The following is a 21,839-nucleotide window of genomic DNA, read 5'->3' as shown; positions in this document are numbered from 1 at the left end:
GCGAGGAAGCGGCACGGTTGGGACGGACCACACTCGAGACTTTAATTGCATTGCAGGGCGAGCCACAGGTGCCACGGTCGGACGTGGGCACGCGGCACACCGTCACTCGCGACGAACGAAACCTACAGATCACATTCATTTAAGCAACGCATACGGTAAACAGAAAATGCCACTTGTAGGCAGTTAGTGCTTCGCTTCGGGCCAGTTCATTAGCAGAGAACCGCTGGAGTAATTTAGATCTTTGCTCTTAACATCCCTGAGTAATTTCACTGTCGCATGTGCTGCTATTCTGCACAGCAGTAGCGAAGCTGGCTTGCAAGCGATGAGAGATGCCAGACTTTGGCCGCGTGTGCCGGCGGCGATGATGACCGCGGAGGCGATTGGATTCGTAGCCGGATCAAGCGGTGCGAGCCCCCCCCCCCCCACACCGCGTCGACTCGTGTCATCGCTGAGACTCCGTGAGCGTCCACTAGACGCCACTCTCCTCCTCCGCCACCGTCACGTCGAACAACGACAGGTCCATGATGCCGCGCTCCACATCGACAGCCGATCGGCGCGAACAGCCGATCGACCAGGACCTCCGACCTCAGGTACGAGGTCCTCTGACGGCAGACGGTGCCCGAGCCCTCGCAGGTGGCCTGCAGGAACACGGCGAGCTCCACGTGCTCGTCCGGCCACCTCCGCTCTCGCAGCAGCGGCAGCAGGGGGCTGTCGGGGCCCAGCTCGTGGTGGAAGGTCAGCGGGAAGAGGAAGTAGGGGCAGGGCCGGGCCCCCAGCCGGTCCAGCTGGAAGTCGACGGCGCTCTGGCGGAGCGGGCGGCCCGGCCGCGAGCGGTAGAGCACGGCCGTACACGGTCACGTCCAGCAGCGCCGACGGGCGCAGGTTGGCGACGCGGAACGCGAGGAGGCGGCGGCGGGGGCGCTGATCCCCGCGGCCCCCCCACACCACCGCCGCGCCGCTGAAGCGGATGGTGCCGGCGCGCAGCTTGGGGCGCGCGATCTTGGCCACGAACGCTCCTGGGGGCGGCACGGGGCGGATCAGCCGGCGGGGTAAATTCATCATTGTCGTTTATCTTACCACGATTGCCACACCGAGTCAGAAGATGTTCAGGAGGGTCCCGCTACATCGGGATGTTTGGCTCAGGGGGGCCGCATTCGCCCAATGAAGCCAAACTGCGATTGTGTTCAACATCGACCCGAAGCTTCTGTCTCTGCTCCATTTCTCATCGTCCCCATTAGCGAGCAGCATTTCGTTTTATTCGTCACATTTCCCCGACTTGAGCACTGCCCCCGTGTTTACCCCGAGGGCGCTCTCCGGTGCCAAACCACGAGACCAAGAACCCGTTGGGAACTCGCAGTCCCGTCGTAGATCGCTGACAAACTTGAGAAACAGGTGACCGCCTGACAAGGTTTATCCAAATGTATTCTGATGGCGACCCGAAGAAAAGAGGACCACACAAAGCAGTTCTTCAGGAACTGTCGACGGTTTCTGCATCCTGCACAGAGGCCGAGTGTGCCTGCTGCTGTACGCGTCTTAGGTGGCGTGCGTCTAACCTCGCATTCACGAGCACGGCCGTGTCACGTACCTCGCCCCCCCCCCCCGCACGCACGAACCCAGAGGACCCCGCGGGTCTGGGCACGGCTCCAGCCACGGGCGGGGGCGGCTGCTGCCCCCAGGCGCCGAATCCACGGGGGAGGAGAAGGAGGGGGGGGGGCTCCCTTTTCCCCGCAGCTCCCGAGGGCTGGAATTCCGGGTGGCGTGGCCGAGGCCTCGTATCGCTTGTTGGGCCGTGTCTCGAGTCTCGTGTCCGTGTCACGAGTCTCGAGTTTGGCCTCCGCGGGACTCGCGCCCTGGCGAGGCTTCACCCCTCCCTTCGCACCGCGACCGCGCCGAGACGTCCGTCGATTATAAATCGATTTATAATCGATTATAAATCGATTACGCCGCGGATTTTACGACGACGGTGGCGTTGGCCTTTGCTGGCGACTCAACCCGCCGATCCTGCGCAGGCGGCGGCGTCCCCGCGCCCCGCGCGTCCCCGAGGACACCCGCTCGGAGGCGCCAGGCTCGTGGCATCGTTCAACATCCAGGGCGCTTCACAAAGATGATGTCCACACACTTACATGGGACTATCGCCTTGACGGGGAAAGAACGAACACTGTAACGTGATAACCAATGTATGTTAATAGCTTCTAAAAGTCACAGAGTCTCTTCCGCTTGTTCCGCCATCGTCGTCAGCGCGTTGCCTGGGATCTCCTCCAGCTGGTCTCCGGGGCCCGGAGGGGCAGCGCGTGTCTCGCGGTGTCGTCGCTAATTCTCAGAAATGTAAAAAAGAGAATTTGAAGCATCCTGTAGAGGTGTTTTGGGTTAGATCGCGTAAATATAAATGTGTCGTTAAACCCTGCCACCACCCGACACAGCCAACTAGTAAGGGTTGTCACGTCAACAGAACGTGGCCAATTTCGTCACTTGTACAGCACTAGTGTTTAGTGTAGTGTATAGTGTAGTGTATAGTGTAGTGTATAGTAGTGTAGTGTATAGTAGTGTAGTGTATAGTGTAGTATACTAGTACAGCAATAACCGGTGTGTTGGAGAGCCAAGCCACAACATTTACAATCTGAGTACGACGTTTCGCCAGTAATTACAACCAGCTTCATCAGGCGACAGCCAGATTTGTGGAGAAGTCCTCCCGTCTCGTTCAGGGACAGGTGTGATGACGTCACACGCGAGCCCTTCACGAGCGGTGCGCCCACAGATCACAATGGGCGCACACAGATCACAATGTGCGCACACAGATCACAATGTGCGCCCACAGATCACAATGTGCGCACACAGATCACAATGGGCGCACACAGATCACAATGTGCGCACACAGATCACAATGTGCGCACACAGATCACAATGGGCGCACACAGATCACAATGTGCGCACACAGATCACAATGTGCGCACACAGATCACAATGGGCGCACACAGATCACAATGGGCGCACACAGATCACAATGGGCGCACACAGATCACAATGTGCGCACACAGATCACAATGTGCGCACACAGATCACAATGTGCGCACACAGATCACAATGGGCGCACACAGATCACAATGGGCGCACACAGATCACAATGGGCGCACACAGATCACAATGGGCGCACATTGCCCGCTGGGTCATTCCTTTGGTAATCAACGTACAGTGCACGCAGTACAGTCGGCATGCACATTGTCCTTGCAACTGAGATTGTCCAGGTACCGGCGATCCCCATTGACAGCCCTCACTGATTGGCTGTGGCGGGTGGTGGCGGGTTTAACGACACATTTATTTATTTACGTGATCTAACCCAAAACACCTCTTATGGATATTGGTCGCGTAAGCCTATACGTGTTAAACTGGTTTGTTGTTGTTGTTGATGGTGGTGTTGTTGTTGTTGGTGGTGTTGTTGATGGTCTTGGTGGTGTTGGTGGTGTTGTTGTTGTTGGTGGTGTTGTTGGTGTTGTTGATGTTGTTGGTGGTGTTGTTGGTGTTGTTGGTGGTGATGTTGGTGTTGATGTTGTTGGTGGTGATGTTGTTGTTGGTGTTGTTGGTGGTGTTGTTGTTGGTGTTGTTGGTGGTAGTGTTGTTGTTGGGAAGTCTCCGCTCTCTCTCGCTCCGTTCTCGCAGCAGGGGGCGGCAGTCGCCACGTCCGTGCCGATTTAATTATGTTCGATTGAGTTTTGACTTTGCTATGAATGATTTTAAAAGCAATTTGTCCGAGCCAACTTTCGTTTAAGGAAATAAACTCGTCATTTATATTTGCGTCGTTGCTGTAACTTTTGTTTTACTGCGTGTCATTTTGTTGACCGACCAAACCACTCGCGCCAACGAGACTCGTGGTCTCTCTCTGTCTCTCTCTAGAGGTCTCTCTCTGTGTCTGTCTCTCTGTCTCTGTGTGTGTCTCTCTGTCTCTCTCTGTATCTGTCTCTCTGTCTCTCTCTCTGTCTCTCTCTCTGTCTCTCTCTGTATCTGTCTCTCTGTCTCTCTCTGTATCTCTCTCTCTGTCTCTGTCTGTCTTTGTCTCTCTCACTGTCTCTCTCTCTCGAGGTCTCCTCTGGTCGCCACCGCCACAGTCGACACTCGAGGCGGGGCCGTCCGTGATTCTTCGTGCAATGGGATCGCGACGGACGTGGCCCCGCGTCCCAGGGAGTCGTCGGTTCTGTCGCTCGTCGCTTTAGCAAAGTCACCGGGGGAAACCGAAAAGCCGCTCGCAAATCATCTCGACCGAATCGCTCGCCAGTCACGCAAGTCGATCGCTCCGCTCCTCATCTATGGAACCAAAGTTGTGGTGATTTAGTTTGCGGGCTGACTGACGCCATTGAGGTGCCCGAGTGAAGTTGAAGTGGAAGCTGATCGAGACATTTGGGATGAATCTCTGGCTCCAGCGCCGGCCACGCGGACTGCCTGGCAGCCACGAGACGAGAGAGCACTGGCCGCGGTGCCAATTCCTCGTTCCTATGGACAGGCAACCTGAACGGACTCGAGTCGGAAGAGCGGAGCCGAGTCTCAAGTTGGCGCTTCATTGGGGGGGGAGGGCGAGGGGGGAGAGACCCCCACCAGCCGCTACCCCACCGGCAGGGTCTCCACATGCAGCTGAACACTGCAAGGAACGGACGTTCATGAACCCATCTGTGCGGAACGGCAACTGTCGCGCGTTCGGGACGCGTGGGGTTGCTATTGGCAAACGTGACGCCCTCATCACTGGCCTCGGTCAATCGTCTCAAACCGACGAATGCCGCGAGAAACTCCGACTTGGCACGCAACCAGTAGCAGCAGAACACAAACGTTCCATTATTAACGACAGTCACAACTCCACGGTCTGGTATCTTATTATCGATTACTCAACTCCGTGACTCACACGGCACAGTAGAGACCGCGCACGCAGCGGTGCAGCAAAGCCCCAGAGCGGTGCAGCCAACACGATCGAGCGATCGGGAATTTAGCAAAAGGTTTAGGCCATGAATGAGTTGGGAATCGCCGGTTCGCGCACGGTCAAGACTCCGTACGCCGCTTTGCAAATGGGACCCCCGCATGAAGCGTCGGTGCGAACGAACACAATCTCGTGAGAAGCTCAAAAATACAAAAATATAAGAATAAGCCGCACTCCCTGGCGAGACCGCACGCCCCCCGTGCACAGTGCGCCGCGAGTGAGCGGGCAGCTTCGTCTCGAGTCGACTCCCAGGAAAGGGCCAGGGGAGCGGCAGCCCGCACAGAACAATGCCACGGAGAATGCGAATGGCGGTGCCACGGCACAAGTGGAGATTGCCGCTCCCCTCGCACGTGTCGGATGTGGCGACTGCCTTCACGGCTGATGACAGCGACCGAGTGGCCGGCCCTCGACGAGAGAGGAGCAGCTGGTGAGAGAAGCGGCGCAAGGGCATCCACCGAGCAGCGCGTTGATGTTGCTAGCGGCACGGCGGGAGCGGTCTGACGAGCCTGCCCGCTCACGAACACTCGGGGGAGTTGACCGCACGAGACCCCCCAGTGAAGACTCGCGCTCAAGCTGCTCTCGTGACGCGGCACAACCGGTGGCCCCTCGGCCTGGCGAGGACGCGGATCTGTCGGCCGGCCCCTCGGTCTGCGACCGCGGCCGCTTCCGCCAGCTCGCCCTCCGAGAAGACGCCAACGGCCGCCCGACTGCGTGAGAGGTCGGCGTCGTCGTGAATTCGAGTCTAGTCGCGCCACCCGATTCACGCCGTCAGACTCAGCAGCGCAACTTCGCCCCTTGCGATTGAAAACTTCTCGCAGCAGCGGATTTCACAAAACCACTTCTGAACCCTGTTTCGGTTTTTATCCGCGCTCACCCACGCATCCTGTTCCAGGGAAATGTTTCTTCACGAGACAGAAAAACTGGAACTGCCGATAATAGAAACGCGCCAAATGTAATTTGGCGGTGTTTTTGTGCGGTGGTGGGTGGCCGGGGTCAGACCGTCAATTCGCTGCAGCTGCGAGCAGCCGCTTTAATCACAGACAGCTGAGACCTTTAACTTTGTCCCCATACCCAGCAGAGCTGCCACACCGAGTCGTAGGACTCGGGACACGGGGACACCTGTGACACTGTGGACACCTGTGACACGGGGACACCTGTGACACCTGTGACACGGGGACACCTGTGACACGGGGACACCTGTGACACGGGGACACCTGTGACACGGGGACACCTGTGACACCTGTGACACGGGGACACCTGTGACACGGGGACACCTGTGACACGGGGACACCTGTGACACCTGTGACACCTGTGACACGGGGACACCTGTGACACGGGGACACCTGTGACACGGGGACACCTGTGACACCTGTGACACGGGGACACCTGTGACACGGGGACACCTGTGACAGACACCTGTGACACCTGTGACACGGGGACACCTGTGACACGGGGACACCTGTGACACCTGTGACACGGGGACACCTGTGACACGGGGACACCTGTGGCACGAGGGGTGGGGCTGTCGCGCCACGCTTCACGTCCCATGCCCCCCACCCGCTCCCTCTTTCTCTCCCCAGAAGAGCCCCGAGCTCAATTCCAAGAAACAAAAACCACCAGCAACGCTCTCCGTTCCTAATCGGCCGATATCGCTGAGCCAGTTTCCCTTTCCGGCTCCCGGACTGCGCTGCTGCCACTGCAGAAGCGCGCCCAGTTGCGTGGCGCCTCAACAACCCGCCCCGCTGCCCCCCACCTCCCCGAGTGCGTGGCGCCTGCTCCTCGTGGCGACTGCGTGGTCCGCTTCTGGCACTGCAGGAAGCGGCCCCAACCCGACCCGAGCGCAGCGGCAGCGGCTGAAGAGGGACGGAGAGACCCGCGGGGGAACGCAGCAATAACGCGGGGCGGGGGGACGCAGCCTGTCGAATGGGAGATGCTGACTTTCTGGCTGTTTCCACAGCGCTCATGCCACGTGCAGTTTCGTTTATTCGAATTAACATTTATCGGATCAGCACTCTCGACGGAAACACGGCCTATGGCTGCGCGACACCGCTCAAATTTCCCAAAACGCGTAATTCCTTGCTGATGACGAACCCGCGGGGCGATGAGGCACGGTCAAACAACCCCCACACCCACATCGTGGGGGGTGGGGGGAGAGCTCATCCAGCAGTGGATCGACAAAGGGCTGCGCTTGTCGGTGGCTGACGGTGGGCGACTGGGGCAGTGAGAAAGCTTCCCCTGCCGGCTGCCGACAGCCAACGGGAGCTTTACATTTCATCACTGCCTCTTTTAACGTCCCAAATCTGTTTACACTAATTTCTCCGAATAAGCTCCTCTATAAATATCTCTGTACATTTCACAATACTAGAGGGTAATAATACACGTTCCCGACTGAACATTATTGGAAGTTGGATTCCACTAATATTAAGGGGAGCATGTGTGTGTTAGTGGTTTGTGTTAGTACAGTGTGCGAGTGCTCCCAACGTCTGGGTGTACCCAGGCCGTTCAGTCCGTCCCCGTGGAGTTCTCTTCATCTGCCGCTGATGGTCACATAAAGGAGCCCCACTGACTGACCTGGCAGCAGCTGTCTGGGGAAAACTCATCATGCTCATGTCTTAAAGAGTCATTTTGTCAACTGGATTGCATCTCCAAGATCTGGCCAACCCTCGCATCAATTCTGCCGCTTGTCTCCAGGAGAGGTCCGAATGGCAACACACGTGTCCATGAGAGTTTCGCTCGGATCGGGTCACCGTGACGCCAGCTCCACAAGGCCACACAGCTGATAGAGGAACGCTTTGAACGTTGGCTGGAAAGCTTCATCAGAGGACTGCATCCCACGTGAATGTGAGGGAGCGTGTGTGGAGGTCTGGGCGTAGCGTGCGAGAGACTGTGGGAGCCGTGCCTGTTATGTGCACATTTTCGTAAATGGACACTTGAACACGGAAACCACAGGAGTGCGGTTGTGGCCATGCACCAACACCGCGAGCCGCAGCAGCAGCAGTACAGCCACTGTAGTGTGCGCTCCTCCAATGGAGCACGAGCAGCAGAACGACACCGACTCTCTCTGCTGAGGCCCTCTCGCCCTGGCCAGCAAACCTCAGCGTCGCCATTCGGCTCGCGACGTGAACCCTCTTGCTGCCATGATGGGCGAGAGTAGCAGAGACACACGCCCTGTGCCACACTCACACTCACTCTCTCACTCACACGCATAGACAAATATCCTCCGTGTAGCCGTAATCAACTTTTGAGGCGAGTGCTGTTTGCGAGCATATATGGAGGCACACGAGGGGATGGGTGGCAAGAACCACACCGGCAGCCTTTGTCTCCTCAGTGGCGATGTTTACACATCGCAACAAGTGCGCATTCGATGCTGAGTCGACCTGGGGGAGGCCTAGGAGCGGTTCAGATAATCGTGGTGGCCGTGAGCGGGAATCGAACCCGGGCGTCAGGGCTCGTAGTGCAGCGCGCTCGCCGTTGCCCGACCGCTCCCCGCACTCGGCTCTCACCCCCCCCCCCCGCCGTCGCCTTTGCGTTGCTGCGCTCACACGCCACGGATCGTCCGTGTAAAACAGCCGGGAAACCGGCTGGACCGGAGCATCCGTGAAACGTATCAACTCAAATGCTCTCACTCACACACGCTCTCTAACACGCACACATGATCTCTCTCGCACTGTCACTCGCTCTCCTCCACTCACTCTCACCCACCCACCCGCTCTCTCCCTCACCGGTCATGAGCGCGTCCAGCATGAGTCCCAGCACCATGTGTCTCTAACACACACACACTAACACACACACTAACACACACACACTAACACACACACACTAACACACACACTGTCTCCCTCACCGGTCATGAGCGCGTCCAGCATGAGTCCCAGCACCATGTGTCTCTAACACACACACGCACTGTCTCTAACACACACACTAACACACACACTAACACACACACTAACACACACACACTAACACACACACTAACACACACACACTAACACACACACACTAACACACACACTAACAACAACAACAACCGCCATTCGCCACTAAGTGGCGGTGACGTCACCACGATGCTTGTGCCAGGCCAAGTGCACCTTGAGGCCACGTGAAGTGTCGAAAGCCCGCTGGCAGGAGGTCACGGGGCAGACCCAGGTGCCACTGGTCGACTGACCGAGATGACCGAGATGACTGGCTGATGCACCACCTGTGCCCCCTACTGTGCCAACTTGCTGTGCTTTAGCCACCCGGCGCTCCGCTCGTTGTTGTGAGCGTCGCTCCTCCGCCCTCCGTTGTTGTTGGAGGGCGACTGCCTCCAACTGCCCAGTAGCGTCCTTCACGAGCCTCCTCCACTGAGGCCGATCTTGACACCGCTGGTACCAGTCATCGGCAAGTCCACTCAGCTCCACGTCCTCCTGTACCACATCACTCCATCTCTTCTCTAGCCCGTGCCGCGCCCGTCTAGCCCCCTCGATCCGGCCGAACAAAAGCTGTTTAGGCATGCGGTGGCTGGGCATGCGGGCTACATGACCCAGCCAACGCAGCCTTGCCTGCCGGAGGAGCTCACTGATGGGACTTTGCCCAGATCTTTCAAGGATTTGTGAGCTCCTCACACAATCCAGCCTGGTTAAACCCAGGATGGATCGTAGGCAGGCCAGCCTAAATGTTTCCAACCGGCGAAGATGCTCCACCAGGGGGGTCCACGTCTCGCAAGCGTAGAGAAGGGAGGGAATGACCGTGGCCGAGAAGACCTGAAGCTTCGTGCGGAGCGACAGACCAGGTATCTTCCACACAGCGTTACGCAACCGATGAAACACACACTAACACACACACTAACACACACACACTAACACACACACTAACACACACACTAACACACACACACACTGTCTCCCTCACCGGTCATGAGCGCGTCCAGCATGAGTCCCAGCACCATGTGCGCGCTCAGCAGCGCGGCGGCCGCGGGGCACGCCTCGGGGTCGGGGTACATGGCCCCGTAGCCGATGGTCAGCTGGCTCTCCAGGGCGAACAAGAAGGCGGTCAGCAGCCCCGTGAGCTTCTGCACGCACACGGGGCCCGCGGACGCCTCCCTGCCGGGGCCCAGGTCGCCGTGCAGCAGCGCCAGCGCGTACCAGGCGAGGCCGAAGAGCAGCCACGAGAGCGCGAAGGTGGCGCCGAACGTGAGCAGCATGAGGCCCCAGCGCAGCTCGAGCAGCGACGTCCACACGTCCCCGAGGCGGCGCAGCGCGGCGCGAGGGCCCCGCGGAGCCCAGCGCAGGTGGCACGAGCCGTCCCGGCCGATCAGACGGCCTCCGCCGGGGACCCCGCCGGCGCCGTTGAGACCTCCACCGTGACCTCCACCGTGACCTCCACCGTGGCCTCCACCGTGGCCTCCACCGTGGCCGTTGAGGTTTCCTCCGGGGTCTCCACCGTACCCATCGCAAGGGGAGACATTCTTGGAGCTCAGACGACCACTGGAGGCCTCGGTGGCACCCGAGTCACTGGGGACCCCCCCGGGCGCACGAGGGACGCCGTGGGAGCTGTGCCCACCCGGGGAGCCGGGGCCGGCCGGATCCACTGGGAGCCCGGCCTCCTCGGCCAGAGACACCCCCGCCGCCACCGTGGCTGCGAGCGGCTCAAGTCGAGTCACCACTCAGTCACTCACCATGGACTCACTTCTTATCTGGCTCGGGGTCTTGGCTTTGCCTGCACTCCGGTCCGCGAGTCTGGCTTCTTCCAGTCGTCTGCGTCCAGTCTGGTTCCTGTGTCCGTCCCTTGTCTGGGTTCCACACCTCGAGTTCCGCTCTGGCTACAGAACCTGGGCTCTGCTTTGCAGGTCCCAGTCCCCTATCTCTCGTGGCAGCAGCAGTAGTCGGAGTGCCTGAGTCTGGTTGAACCCTGGTCGTGGTCCCAGTGGCTCCACTCTCTGTGAGGCTCACTTCTGCTCTCGCTCCACTCCACGCGGTCGCGTGGGGGTGGGGGTCACGCTACCACGTGACGCCGATTACTCACGAGATCGTCCCCATTGCACAGCGAGCCGGGCTCTGCTGATGAGCCACTGATTGCTGAAGCCGGTACTGGGTTTTCTTGAGTGAAACCAGAGCGGCTGAAATGATGCACTCCCAGAAGGTCGTGTGGCTGATGGGATGTGTAATAAATGTGTGTTCATCTGGAGGAACAGATACGAGATTGATGCATCAAATTATGACATCACTTCAATTTATATCTCCACACGGCATCCCATGCCAATACTGTCCACCGTCTGTCTCGGGACCGTCCACGTGTCACCTCTGTATCGAAATCTCAACTGAACGTGTGGCCATCATGATCGTAGCCACCACCAATCTTGCAATCATCGTTATAATCTCCATTGTTGTTATCACTGAAATCATCAAATAATTGCGAAACGCATCGCAATATTTGCCCCCTACTGCGAAAACTTGGCAGGACCCTCCTAAAAGGGGCGCTTGAGGCTTTCCTGGGCAAACACGCGGATCCATTAAAAACGGCGATCATTAAACCGGAACCATTACAACAACAACGACAACAAAGCCAGGCTCGTTCGATGTTGCTCTTTAGCTCAGCCTACGCCTGACGTCGTCTTCATCTTTACGAACACCGACCCCCCCCCCCCCCCCTGTGTCCATGCGGCGTCTTGAGACGCGACCACGTGTGCTCCTTATGCAACTCGAGACGCGGTCTCGGTCAGACAGGACCAGCTGCTGTCAGTGCTCTTGCGATGCGCCCCTGTGGTACACATCTGGTGACTGCTGCCGGGGCTGTGCACCCGAGCGAGAGGTCACCACCACCAGCAGCAGCATCAGCAGCGTGGGGACATCATTGCATTGCAGGACCCTTGTGCAATGCCAGACGCCGTGGTCTCTGTGCGAGTCTGTGTCTCTGAGTCTGTCTCACAACCACACACACAACCACACACACAACCACACACACACTCACAACCACACACACTCACAACCACACACACACACAACTACACACTCACACACACACAACCACACACACAACCACACACACACACAACCACACACTCACACACACACAACCACACACACAACCACACACACACAACCACATACACACATAACCACACACACAACCACACACACAACCACACACACACTCACAACCACACACACACAACTACACACTCACACACACACAACCACACACACAACCACACACAACCACATACACACACAACCACACACAACAACAACAACCGCCATTCGCCACTAAGTGGCGGTGACGTCACCACGACGCTTGTGCCAGGCCAAGTGCACCTTGAGGCCACGTGAAGTGTCGAACGCCCGCTGGCAGGAGGTCACGGGGCAGACCCAGGTGCCACGGGTCGACTGACCGAGATGACCGAGATGACTGGCTGATACACCATCTGTGCCCCCTACTGTACCAACTTGCTGTGCTTTAGCCACCCGGCGCTCTGCTCGTTGTTGTGAGCGTCGCTCCTCCGCCCTCCGTTGTTGTTGGAGGGCGACTGCCTCCAACTGCCCAGTAGCGTCCTTCACGAGCATCCTCCACTGAGGCCGATCTTGACACCGCTGGTACCAGTCATCGGCAAGTCCACTCAGCTCCACGTCCTCCTGTACCACATCACTCCATCTCTTCTCTAGCCCGTGCCGCGCCCGTTTAGCCCCCTCGATCCGGGCGAACAAAAGCTGCGGTGGCTGGGCATGCGGTGGCTGGGCATGCGGGCTACGTGACCCAGCCAACGCAGCCTTGCCTGCCGGAGGAGCTCACCGATGGGACTTTGCTCAGATCTTTCAAAGGTTTGTGAGCTCCTCACACAATCCAGCCTGGTTAAACCCAGGATGGATCGTAGGCAGGCCAGCCTAAATGTTTCCAACCGGCGAAGATGCTCCATTAGGGGGTCCACGTTTCGCAAGCGTAGATAAGGGAGGGAATGACCGTGGCCGAGAAGACCTAAAACTTCGTGCGGAGCGACAGACCGGGTAGCTTCCACACAGCGTTACTGCAACCGACGAAAATATATTGCCGCTCGACTGATTCGGAGACCTCTGCTGTTAAACTGGAGCCGGTCATAAGCACACTAGCCAGGTATGGGAAACTCTCCACTCTCTCCACTACTGCCCCATCACCGATTGGGAGTTGTGGGGGTGGAGTGTCCGATGGTACAAAATACCCAGGCAGGTGCTTAGTTTTGGTGGGGCTGATGGTAAGGCCCCACCTCTTAGTGGCACGCTCCAGTCTCAGCAGCAGCGTCTCTAACTCCTCCTCTGAATGAGCAGCTATTACCAAATCATCAACCACACACTCACTCACACTCACAACCACATACAACCACACACACACAACCACACCGACGTGTTGATTACTCTTTCCCAGTATGTAATCTGAAAGCAAACAATGACATTCAATCAATAACAATAACGCATCCGAGAGCCATGATGGTCTAGCGATGCTACTGCTATTATTGATGTTGCTGCTGATGATGTCAATGGTTGTTCTTCCAGGAGTACACAAATAAGTTGTTCGCGATACACAGTCGCGACACGACCCCACGACTCGATCAGCCCTCCTGCCTGCTGACCGCGACCGCTGCTCCAGACTCCGCGGCGTCTTGCCTCTCCTGCTCCGAGGCAGCGCCTCTGGAGCAGAGGAGCTGCCTCGGGCGACACGTCGCGGACTGCGGCTCTGGGTCTCGTCGCACGGCCGGGAAGCGCTCGGGTCTGCCACCTGTTCCGGGTTGACCTGGTCAGGTCACGACGCGGCATCTGCGTGTGTGGGGGGGGGGGGCACGACTCGGCATCTGCGTGTGTGGGGGGGGGGGAACGACTCGGTATCTGCGTGTGTGGGGAGGGGGGCAGGACGCAGAGAAGAGCGCGGTGCTGATTGGCCTGGAGCGGTTGGTCCGCGGTGCAAAGGACGGTGGCCCTGGTAGGCGCCTGCGATGATTGAGCAATGAGCGACATTCATGAGTTACACTTCACCACTGGCGGCCGGTTGATGAGTAAACTGCTGACCTTTACCACGCAAGTAACATTTTAAATAAAATCAATAAGCAACCAATTCACCTCCTGCCCGTGTTTATCTAAAAAACGAAAGTCTTTTTTTTGGACACATCTCATTCACGCACAGCCTTCTAGGGATACACATTTTCAGCAACAATGGTTTAACCCGCGCAAAACTCGATATTCATTCTTATTATAATTGGTTCTTTACCCTTCTATCTGGCAACAAAACTGACACCTTTTTTTTTGTTGCCAGATAGAAGGGTAAAGAACCAATTATCATATTTTTACTGGCAAATGAGGTCCCCATAGTGAATTCATTCTTATTCTTTGGTTCTTTCGGTAAAGTCACGTATAAAGAAAAATAATAAATTAAATAATAGCATACGACGTTTCAGTGTCTCATCAGCAGGCAGGCCATTCGACGTGTGAAACTCTTATTTGTCATGTGGTGGGAGAGGTACGGGAAGGAGGCGTGATGTCGGCTCGTCGACCGTGTTACTTACATCCTCCACAACGACGCTGGAGATTGTGTTACGTTAAACGTGCGAGTTTAGTTCATAGAGAGTCGTTATGAAATCGCATTTTACAATCCCTGGGGAACTAGAGACAAGCAGGAAGGCAGCCAGTCAGTTATCTGGCGCGACCAAAAATTACTCAAGATCTGCAGTCCTCTATATATGAAGATGTTTTCAGACAATTAATGCGTGTTTGCATGTGGGAGGAAAGTGGAGCAGTCGGGACAACCCACTCGTGCGAGGGGACAACACTCTATCCCATACAGATGGGACACGTGGCGTCCACATTTGTCCGTGCTGCCTTCTCCTGTCGAGCCAACGACTGGAATTTTGTAACATTTGTGCGATCCACTAACCCTCGCTGCCTCCACTGACACCGATGGGGCAAGGGGCTACGGGCAACATGGGCAGCAGCAGACGAAGCTGGGAGCGCAGAGAATGCGCTTGGGTCAGATCGAGAAGCTGCGGCCTGCGGCGAGACGGCGCCTTGACCCTGGGCTCTCCCGAGGCGCGGTGCTGGAGGTTGATCGCCGTTAATCATCAACCCCGGTCCACCGATGGTGACCCTGCGGGTCGGTGGCTGGGAGGGAACTCCGCAGGTGAAGGAGGAGAGCTATAAAGGAGGCCGCTGCACGGAGCGGCCCTCGTCTCTGGGTGGTCGCGCTGCCATCGCTCGCCGCACCTGCAGCTCCCAGCGGCGCCGAGTGAAGGTATGTGACGTCACCTGTGATCACGTCTCAGCGTGGCACCTGTGATCACGTCCGAGTGTGGCACCTCTGATCGTGACAGTGTCCCAACGACCTGAGTTCCATTCCCATTGTTGTCAGAGTTTGGAGAATCGAGGTCAAGTCGGAGTTGGGAGTCGGGGTTGAGAGTTGGGGTTGAGGGTCTGGTTGTGCTTTCGCTATGTTGTCCCCACCTGAAGAAGGACGCTGGTGTTGCGCCCGAAACGTCGTGATTTAATTTATTTGTTTTCTTTTTTACCTACGTGACTTTACCGAAAAAAACAAAGAGTATAGTCTGGTTGAGAATCTGGTTGAGAGTCTGGTTGAGGGTCTGGTTGAGAATCTGGTTGAGAGTCTGGTTGAGGGTCTGGTGAGGGTCTGGTTGGGGGTCTGGTTGAGAATCTGGTTGAGGGTCTGGTTGAGGGTCTGGTGAGGGTCTGGTTGAGGGTCTGGTTGAGAATCTGGTTGAGGGTCTGGTTGAGGGTCTGGTTGAGGGTCTGGTGAGGGTCTGGTTGAGGGTCTGGTTGAGGGTCTGGTTGAGGGTCTGGTTGAGAATCTGGTTGAGGGTCTGGTTGAGGGTCTGGTTGAGGGTCTGGTTGAGGGTCTGGTTGAGAATCTGGTTGAGAGTCTGGTTGAGGGTCTGGTTGAGGGTCTGGTGAGGGTCTGGTTGAGGGTCTGGTTGAGAATCTGGTTGAGGGTCTGGTTGAGGGTCTGGTTGAGGGTCTGGTTGAGGGTCTGGTTGAGAATCTGGTTGAGAGTCTGGTTGAGGGTCTGGTGAGGGTCTGGTTGAGAATCTGGTTGAGAATCTGGTTGAGGGTCTGGTTGAGGGTCTGGTTGAGAATCTGGTTGAGAATCTGGTTGAGGGTCTGGTGAGGGTCTGGTTGGGGGTCTGGTTGGGGGTCTGGTTGGGGGTCTGATTGGGGGTCTGGTTGAGGGTCTGGTTGAGAATCTGGTTGAGAGTCTGATTGAGATTCTGGTTGAGGGTCTGGTTGAGAATTTGGTTGAGGGTCTGGTGAGGGTCTGGTTGGGAGTCTGGTTGAGAATCTGGTGAGGGTCTGGTTAGGAGTCTGGTTGAGAATCTGGTTGAGGGTCTGGTTGGGAGTCTGGTTGAGAATCTGGTTGAGAATTTGGTTGAGAATCTGGTGGAGAATCTGGTTGAGGGGATCAGTGTGGGCCCCGAACCTCCTCCGCGCCGCTCACGTCGTTATCTGTGTCCGCTGCTCTCTGGACTTCACCCTGCACCCTGCAGCCTAACCTGGAGGTCAGGACAGGTTCGGGCACCAATCACCACGACGCCCGATTACTTTTATTGCGCTGTGGCCTGGGACGGCGAGGTCAGCTTCACCCGCGGCGGTCGCGTGGGGGGGGGGTCAGCCCCCACGCCGCCCCTGGAGTGGCGCCAGGGGGGAGAGGAGGCGTCTCGCCCCGGTGCCCGCTCCACCCTCCGTGACAACAACAACAATAATAATCCCCAACTCGGACGCCTGTGTGTGTGTTGTGTGCGAATAATGTAACTTTTTTAATTACTTATTTTTGTTACCGTTCGCGGGTGTCTGGCATGCGGCGGAGAACACCACCCACCACGCGTAGAGGCCCGTGTGAACCCGTTCCCAAACCCACTTGCTGTACTGCCTACTCCTGGCGACTTCGTAACCCGGAGTGTTTTGGAGTATCACCAATCCGAGTGCTGCTCCATGACTGGGTCAGATAATAGCCACCGGTGTTGGCTGTGAGTGGGAATCGAACTCGGGTCCCCAGTTTGAAGCGCAGGCCGCGAACCAAAGCACTCCCATTCCACACCCGCCCTCACTCGCACAGCCACACTGCAGGACAATCGGAGGACACACTCCACACACAGTCGCCCAAGTCTGCAATCGAACCCAGGTACTTCTTGCTGAGACATGAGTGTTGCCAATGCACAATAATTAAAAAAGCGTCTTACATTCGCATCAATTATAACTTTGATGGTGCTGTTTTTGGCCGGCTGCCAGACGTTTTGGACCTTTGGGCCCTGTGCTCAGCAACTGCATTTAAAACGACAACAACAAAAGTCATCGGCCGTGATGGGACAGCGACATGCTGCTGGTTCCCTGCATTTTCTAGACGCTGTGGACTTGGAGAAACCGGGTCAGCTCCAATTACAAACTTCTCACAGCTCCGCTTTTCTGCTGAGCAGCGATGTTTATTGTCCAATCCAACGACGCTGGCGATAAGCCTGTCCCCGAGTCTTACGACACGCAAGAAAGACCGCAATGTCCCTGCTGTGAGGGTCACAGCTCACCAAGGGAACACAACACACGTCTCTCGCGCCCCCTTGCACAACGACGACTCCGATGATTTATCCATTGGAGCCCCACGGAGTCTCCGGACTTGTTTTAAGGACGGGGGCACGTTGCAATGTTCGGCTATTGCCAGGAAGGAGAGTTCTGCAATTGAGTCGCGAGTGTTTTGAGGGATTTGGTGTCAGAGGGTTCTGCTGCTCTCAGTGTGTGTCCCTCTGGGAGTTAAACGACGCTGGGGGGTGAACGTCGCATTGTGGGTCGGACTAAAAGACGCCCAGAGTCCCACCGCTCGCCACGGTCTCCCCGAACAAGGCTCAAGCGCAGCCCCGCGCTGCCGGTGAGACACTGAATGTGGAAACCGACCAAGAGTTTTGCTTGTGCGGCTGAAATGATGCACTGCCAGATGGCCGTATGGCTCATGAGATGCGCAACGCAGACACGTGTGTGTGTTCATGTGGAGGAAGAGCGATGGGAGGGACGCGCGTTGTCTGCTCGTCGACTTCGTTACTCTCCCCTCGGCCATTCTGTGAGCAGTCGGGGCCCCAAGTCCTCGAGCAGCGCGGTTTATATCTGTGGGGAAGAAGCAATTAGGGCAATTTGGTGCAGATTGCGCGTGACGAGTCCTGTGACGCCGTTTGCATTCATTTATATCAGAGATCACTGTCCCAAAATTAAATTGCACTAAAAACTAAACGGTACAATACCATCCCTGCCACACATAGGCACCGCAGTGACATCGACATTGGGGAGAGGATGACGGCTGAGGTTCGAGGCTGACAAAGGAGGAGTCTCCTCCCGAGGAGAGATGGAGCCACGAAATGAGCTCAGGGCAGGTTCCTTCCTCACGAGACCGTGAGATGGTGGTGGTGGTGGTGGTGGTGGTGTCTTCATCCAGCATTGGATAGAGCCTGGATACTGGTGCCGATGGCGGTATGAATGAATCTGTCGAGGGGCATCTCCTCGGGTGACTCGACCTGAAAGGAGTAGCAGGTGCAGAAACATCGATGGAGAGACAAAGTTGGATGGGTGGTGGTGGTGGTGGCACCGGCCTGAATGGGTGCTCGCTAACACTCCACGGACGCGGGGCACCTTGCGTGCTGCGTGCTGCGTGCCGCTGCAGGAGTCGCGCGAGGAGTCGCCATGGACAAGCAGGACCCGGCGACCCAGGAGCTGCTGGCGATGGCGACGCCCTCGTCCGTCCAGCGGCTCGTCAACAAAGACGGCAGCAGCGCGCTCACGTCGAGCGCGCGGCCCAGCTACCTGCGCCGCTACCTGCGCGACATCTGGACGACGCTGGTGGAGATGCAGTGGCGCTACATGTTCCTCGTCTTCTCGCTCACCTTCATCGTGAGCTGGCTGCTGTTCGGCTGCCTGTGGTACCTGCTGGCGCTGGTCCGCGGGGACCTGGACGTGGACCCGGACGACCCGCCACCCAACCGCACGGTGTGCGTCAAGTACATGGGCAGCATGACGGCCGCGTTCTCGTTCGCGCTCGAGACGCAGCTCACCATCGGCTACGGCACCATGTACCCCAACGGGGACTGCGTGGAGGGGGTGGTGCTGCTCGCCGTGCAGATGCTGCTGGGCCTCATGACGGAGGCGCTCATCACAGGTGGGGCTCCTCCCGTGCTGCAGTCCTGCGCCGGACCCACGCCGACCCGGACGGTCCTGGAAGCGGATTGGATTCGAGACCATCGCTCCCGTCTTGTTTTACTCCTCGGCCCGCCCGCCACACGCGACACGTGCCCACCGCACCGTGAACGCGAGTGCTCGAGGGAATGTTAGGGATGAGCAGCATTGTACCTCTAACTCGTGTATCGATTGACGATCGTAATAGATGTGGGGGTCGCACCGCGTGAATAAAACGTGTGTCGTGCACCCGCCTTCACCCGACACGTATTTGAGAGGCCTCTGGTCATCCACTGCTGGATGAGGGCCTTCCCAACGCTATGGCGATCGCGGGAGTTGTTTGACCATACTTCACCACTCTGGTCTCAGTGCAGATCGGAGAAGGCAGAGATCATGGGCGCAAAGGAGTAGAACCACACCGTTGGATTCACCTCCACCCTCCTCTACTCCCAACGACGTATACCTGCAAATAAAAACAATAACTCAGTTTTTGTTACCCGTTCAGGAAGCCTTTAGTCTTCGGACTATTTTTCAGAAGTGTTCTGCATTGTGACAGGGCTCAGAATCGGTTGGCCTGCTGACCCGGAGAGAACCTTCGCCTGTGAGGGGGTAACGCAGATTAACAAAGTTGGATTTCATTTGTCGCTGTACTGCCTGGCCACCGTGCAGCCCACGCTCGTGTCCCCCGCCTCCCCCGTGTCCCCGCCGGCTGATCCGCCCCGTGCCGCCCCCAGGAGCGTTCGTGGCCAAGATCGCGCGCCCCAAGCTGCGCGCCGGCACCATCCGCTTCAGCGGCGCGGCGGTGGTGTGGGGGGGCCGCGGGGATCAGCGCCCCCGCCGCCGCCTCCTCGCGTTCCGCGTCGCCAACCTGCGCCCGTCGGCGCTGCTGGACGTGGCCGTGACGGCCGTGCTCTACCGCTCGCGGCCGGGCCGCCCGCTCCGCCAGAGCGCCGTCAACTTCCAGCTGGACCGGCTGGGGGCCCGGCCCTGCCCCTACTTCCTCTTCCCGCTGACCTTCCACCACGAGCTGGGCCCCGACAGCCCCCTGCTGCCGCTGCTGCGAGAGCCGTGCGGGCAGGAGAAGTCGCCGGTCGAGCACTTCGAGCTGGTGGTCTTCCTGCAGGCCATGCAAGAGGGGAGCGGGCAGATCTTCCAGAAGCGCACATCCTACGTGCGCGGCGAGATTCTGCTCGACGCGTGCTTCCGCCCGGTGATGTCGCTGGGCCCCGACGGGACGTACGCCACCAACATGGCCTGCTTCGACGAGACGGCGAGCCACGGCGTCGACGGCGTGGCCCTGGAAGGCCTCGACGGCGACGAGACGGTGTGAGGACCTCCTCCACAACGGCACCGACCGAAGAGAACACAAACATCAAGGGCGTTGTCTCTCCATTGCTCTCTTGGTTGTTTTAACCGGCCGGCAACTCAGAGGCAGAGAGAGAGAGGAGAGAGAAGAGAGAGGGTGCCGATGTGATGACCTAGGTCACGTGCGAGCTGCCAGGACTCTGAGAATGCAGGTGTAGAGATGGGCAAGTTGAGCAACATTCACCATGGCACCGTGCGTGCACCCAACCACACATCAAACACTCAACCAAACATACACCCAGCCACAGACATCCACCCAGCCACAGACATGCACTCAGCCACACAGACATACACTCAACCACACAGACATACACTCAACCACACACACATCCACCCAACCACACACACATCCACCCAACCACAGACATGCACCCAGCCACACAGACATGCACTCAGCCACACATCCTCGTGCGTGGTGGGGGGAGTGCGTTGGGAGGGAGGGGGATCAAAATAATTAAATAACTCGATTGCCCGGCCTTTTTTTTTTATCTAATTTCGAGTTCTGTAACTATAAATAAATTCTGTAAAAGGCACGGATAGCGGCTGATGTTTACGGTTATACTTAAGGTTTAATTACATCAGATAATTGAAAAACTGCATTCATAAGTCACTCGTGCAACATTTATGACGATGCAAACTCCACGGCACCCACATTACTGCCACACTTCACAGTCAAGGCAGCGGATTCATTATGTACGGTGCGAAAGAAGTTCAACACACATACACATCAATTTGCATATTTGCAAAAGAAAAGCGCATGTCTAATCTTAAAAACGTGAAATGCACACATTATGTTACAATTAAAAGACTTCGATTATGACGGCTTTCGAGTGGCGTGCATTGACTAGGAATGGGTGCCGAGTGTGAGCAGTGCACCACGTGGCGGCGCGCGAGAAAGTCGAGTGGAGAATTCGTGACGTGCAGTCGACCCCAATTGTGACGTCACAGACCCGCGGCTCCCGTGCGCCGCAGATTCCCGGGAAGTGGAATGGCGGCGTCTCGGTGCGGAACGACGTTTCTGAGCGGACAGCGGCCTCGTGCAGCCGATCAAAACTAAGAATGCGCGATCCACTGTCGGTGCAGGCCTCATCATCATCATGGGTGCAGATTGCCTCTGCGGCCACGAGGTGTCGCCACAAACTACAACGTTGGAGAGTTGATCTGCTCATGAATTTAATTGGGAGCCCGATTCGTGACATTTCACCGAAATCACCTGGGCACGTGCGAAGGAGCGCCTCGCGCCCGTAATTGCCGACCTGCTATGGCTCGCTGTGGAAAACACCAGGGGGGGGGGGGGGGGGGGGAGTCCTAATTGTGCCGGGGTGGAGGTGTATCTTAACGTGACCCCAAAGGGATCTTCACCG

The 21,839-nt window shown here is 57.4% G+C and overlaps 2 protein-coding genes across 2 annotated transcripts; one reads left to right on the top strand and one right to left on the bottom strand.

Annotated features, from left to right (window-relative positions):
- Positions 1 to 18: 18 nt before the first annotated feature.
- Positions 19 to 18,437, bottom strand: LOC133352374 (uncharacterized). The gene is given in 8 exon segments (XM_061567969.1): positions 19 to 848; positions 850 to 1,016; positions 9,848 to 10,600; positions 14,852 to 14,990; positions 15,157 to 15,198; positions 16,382 to 16,454; positions 17,481 to 17,625; positions 18,398 to 18,437. Coding segments are annotated over 8 exon segments (1,923 nt in total). The 3' UTR covers positions 19 to 284.
- LOC133352478 (inward rectifier potassium channel 13-like) lies at positions 14,835 to 21,295 on the top strand. Its single transcript, XM_061568148.1, has 3 exons — positions 14,835 to 15,184; positions 18,602 to 19,093; positions 19,845 to 21,295. The coding sequence occupies exons 2-3, from the start codon at positions 18,622 to 18,624 to the stop codon at positions 20,438 to 20,440; spliced, it is 1,068 nt and encodes a 355-aa protein (XP_061424132.1). The 5' UTR covers positions 14,835 to 15,184; positions 18,602 to 18,621; the 3' UTR covers positions 20,441 to 21,295.
- The last annotated feature ends 544 nt before the right edge of the window (positions 21,296 to 21,839 follow it).

This window comes from Lethenteron reissneri, chromosome 40 (assembly GCF_015708825.2).
Source record: "Lethenteron reissneri isolate LAM-NWPU_2019-01 chromosome 40, ASM1570882v1, whole genome shotgun sequence".
Lineage (NCBI taxonomy): Eukaryota > Metazoa > Chordata > Hyperoartia > Petromyzontiformes > Petromyzontidae > Lethenteron > Lethenteron reissneri.
The sequence above is the reverse complement of the archived record's forward strand: the minus strand, read 5'-3'. Positions and strand labels throughout refer to the sequence as shown.

Bases quoted from the DNA above. Each gene is read 5' to 3' on its own strand.
- LOC133352478 (XM_061568148.1), top strand. From the start codon at position 18,622: ATGGACAAGCAGGACCCGGCGACCCAGGAGCTGCTGGCGATGGCGACG. The intron at 19,094-19,844 runs GTGGGGCTCCTC...TGCCGCCCCCAG, and splicing joins GACGGAGGCGCTCATCACAG to GAGCGTTCGTGGCCAAGATC.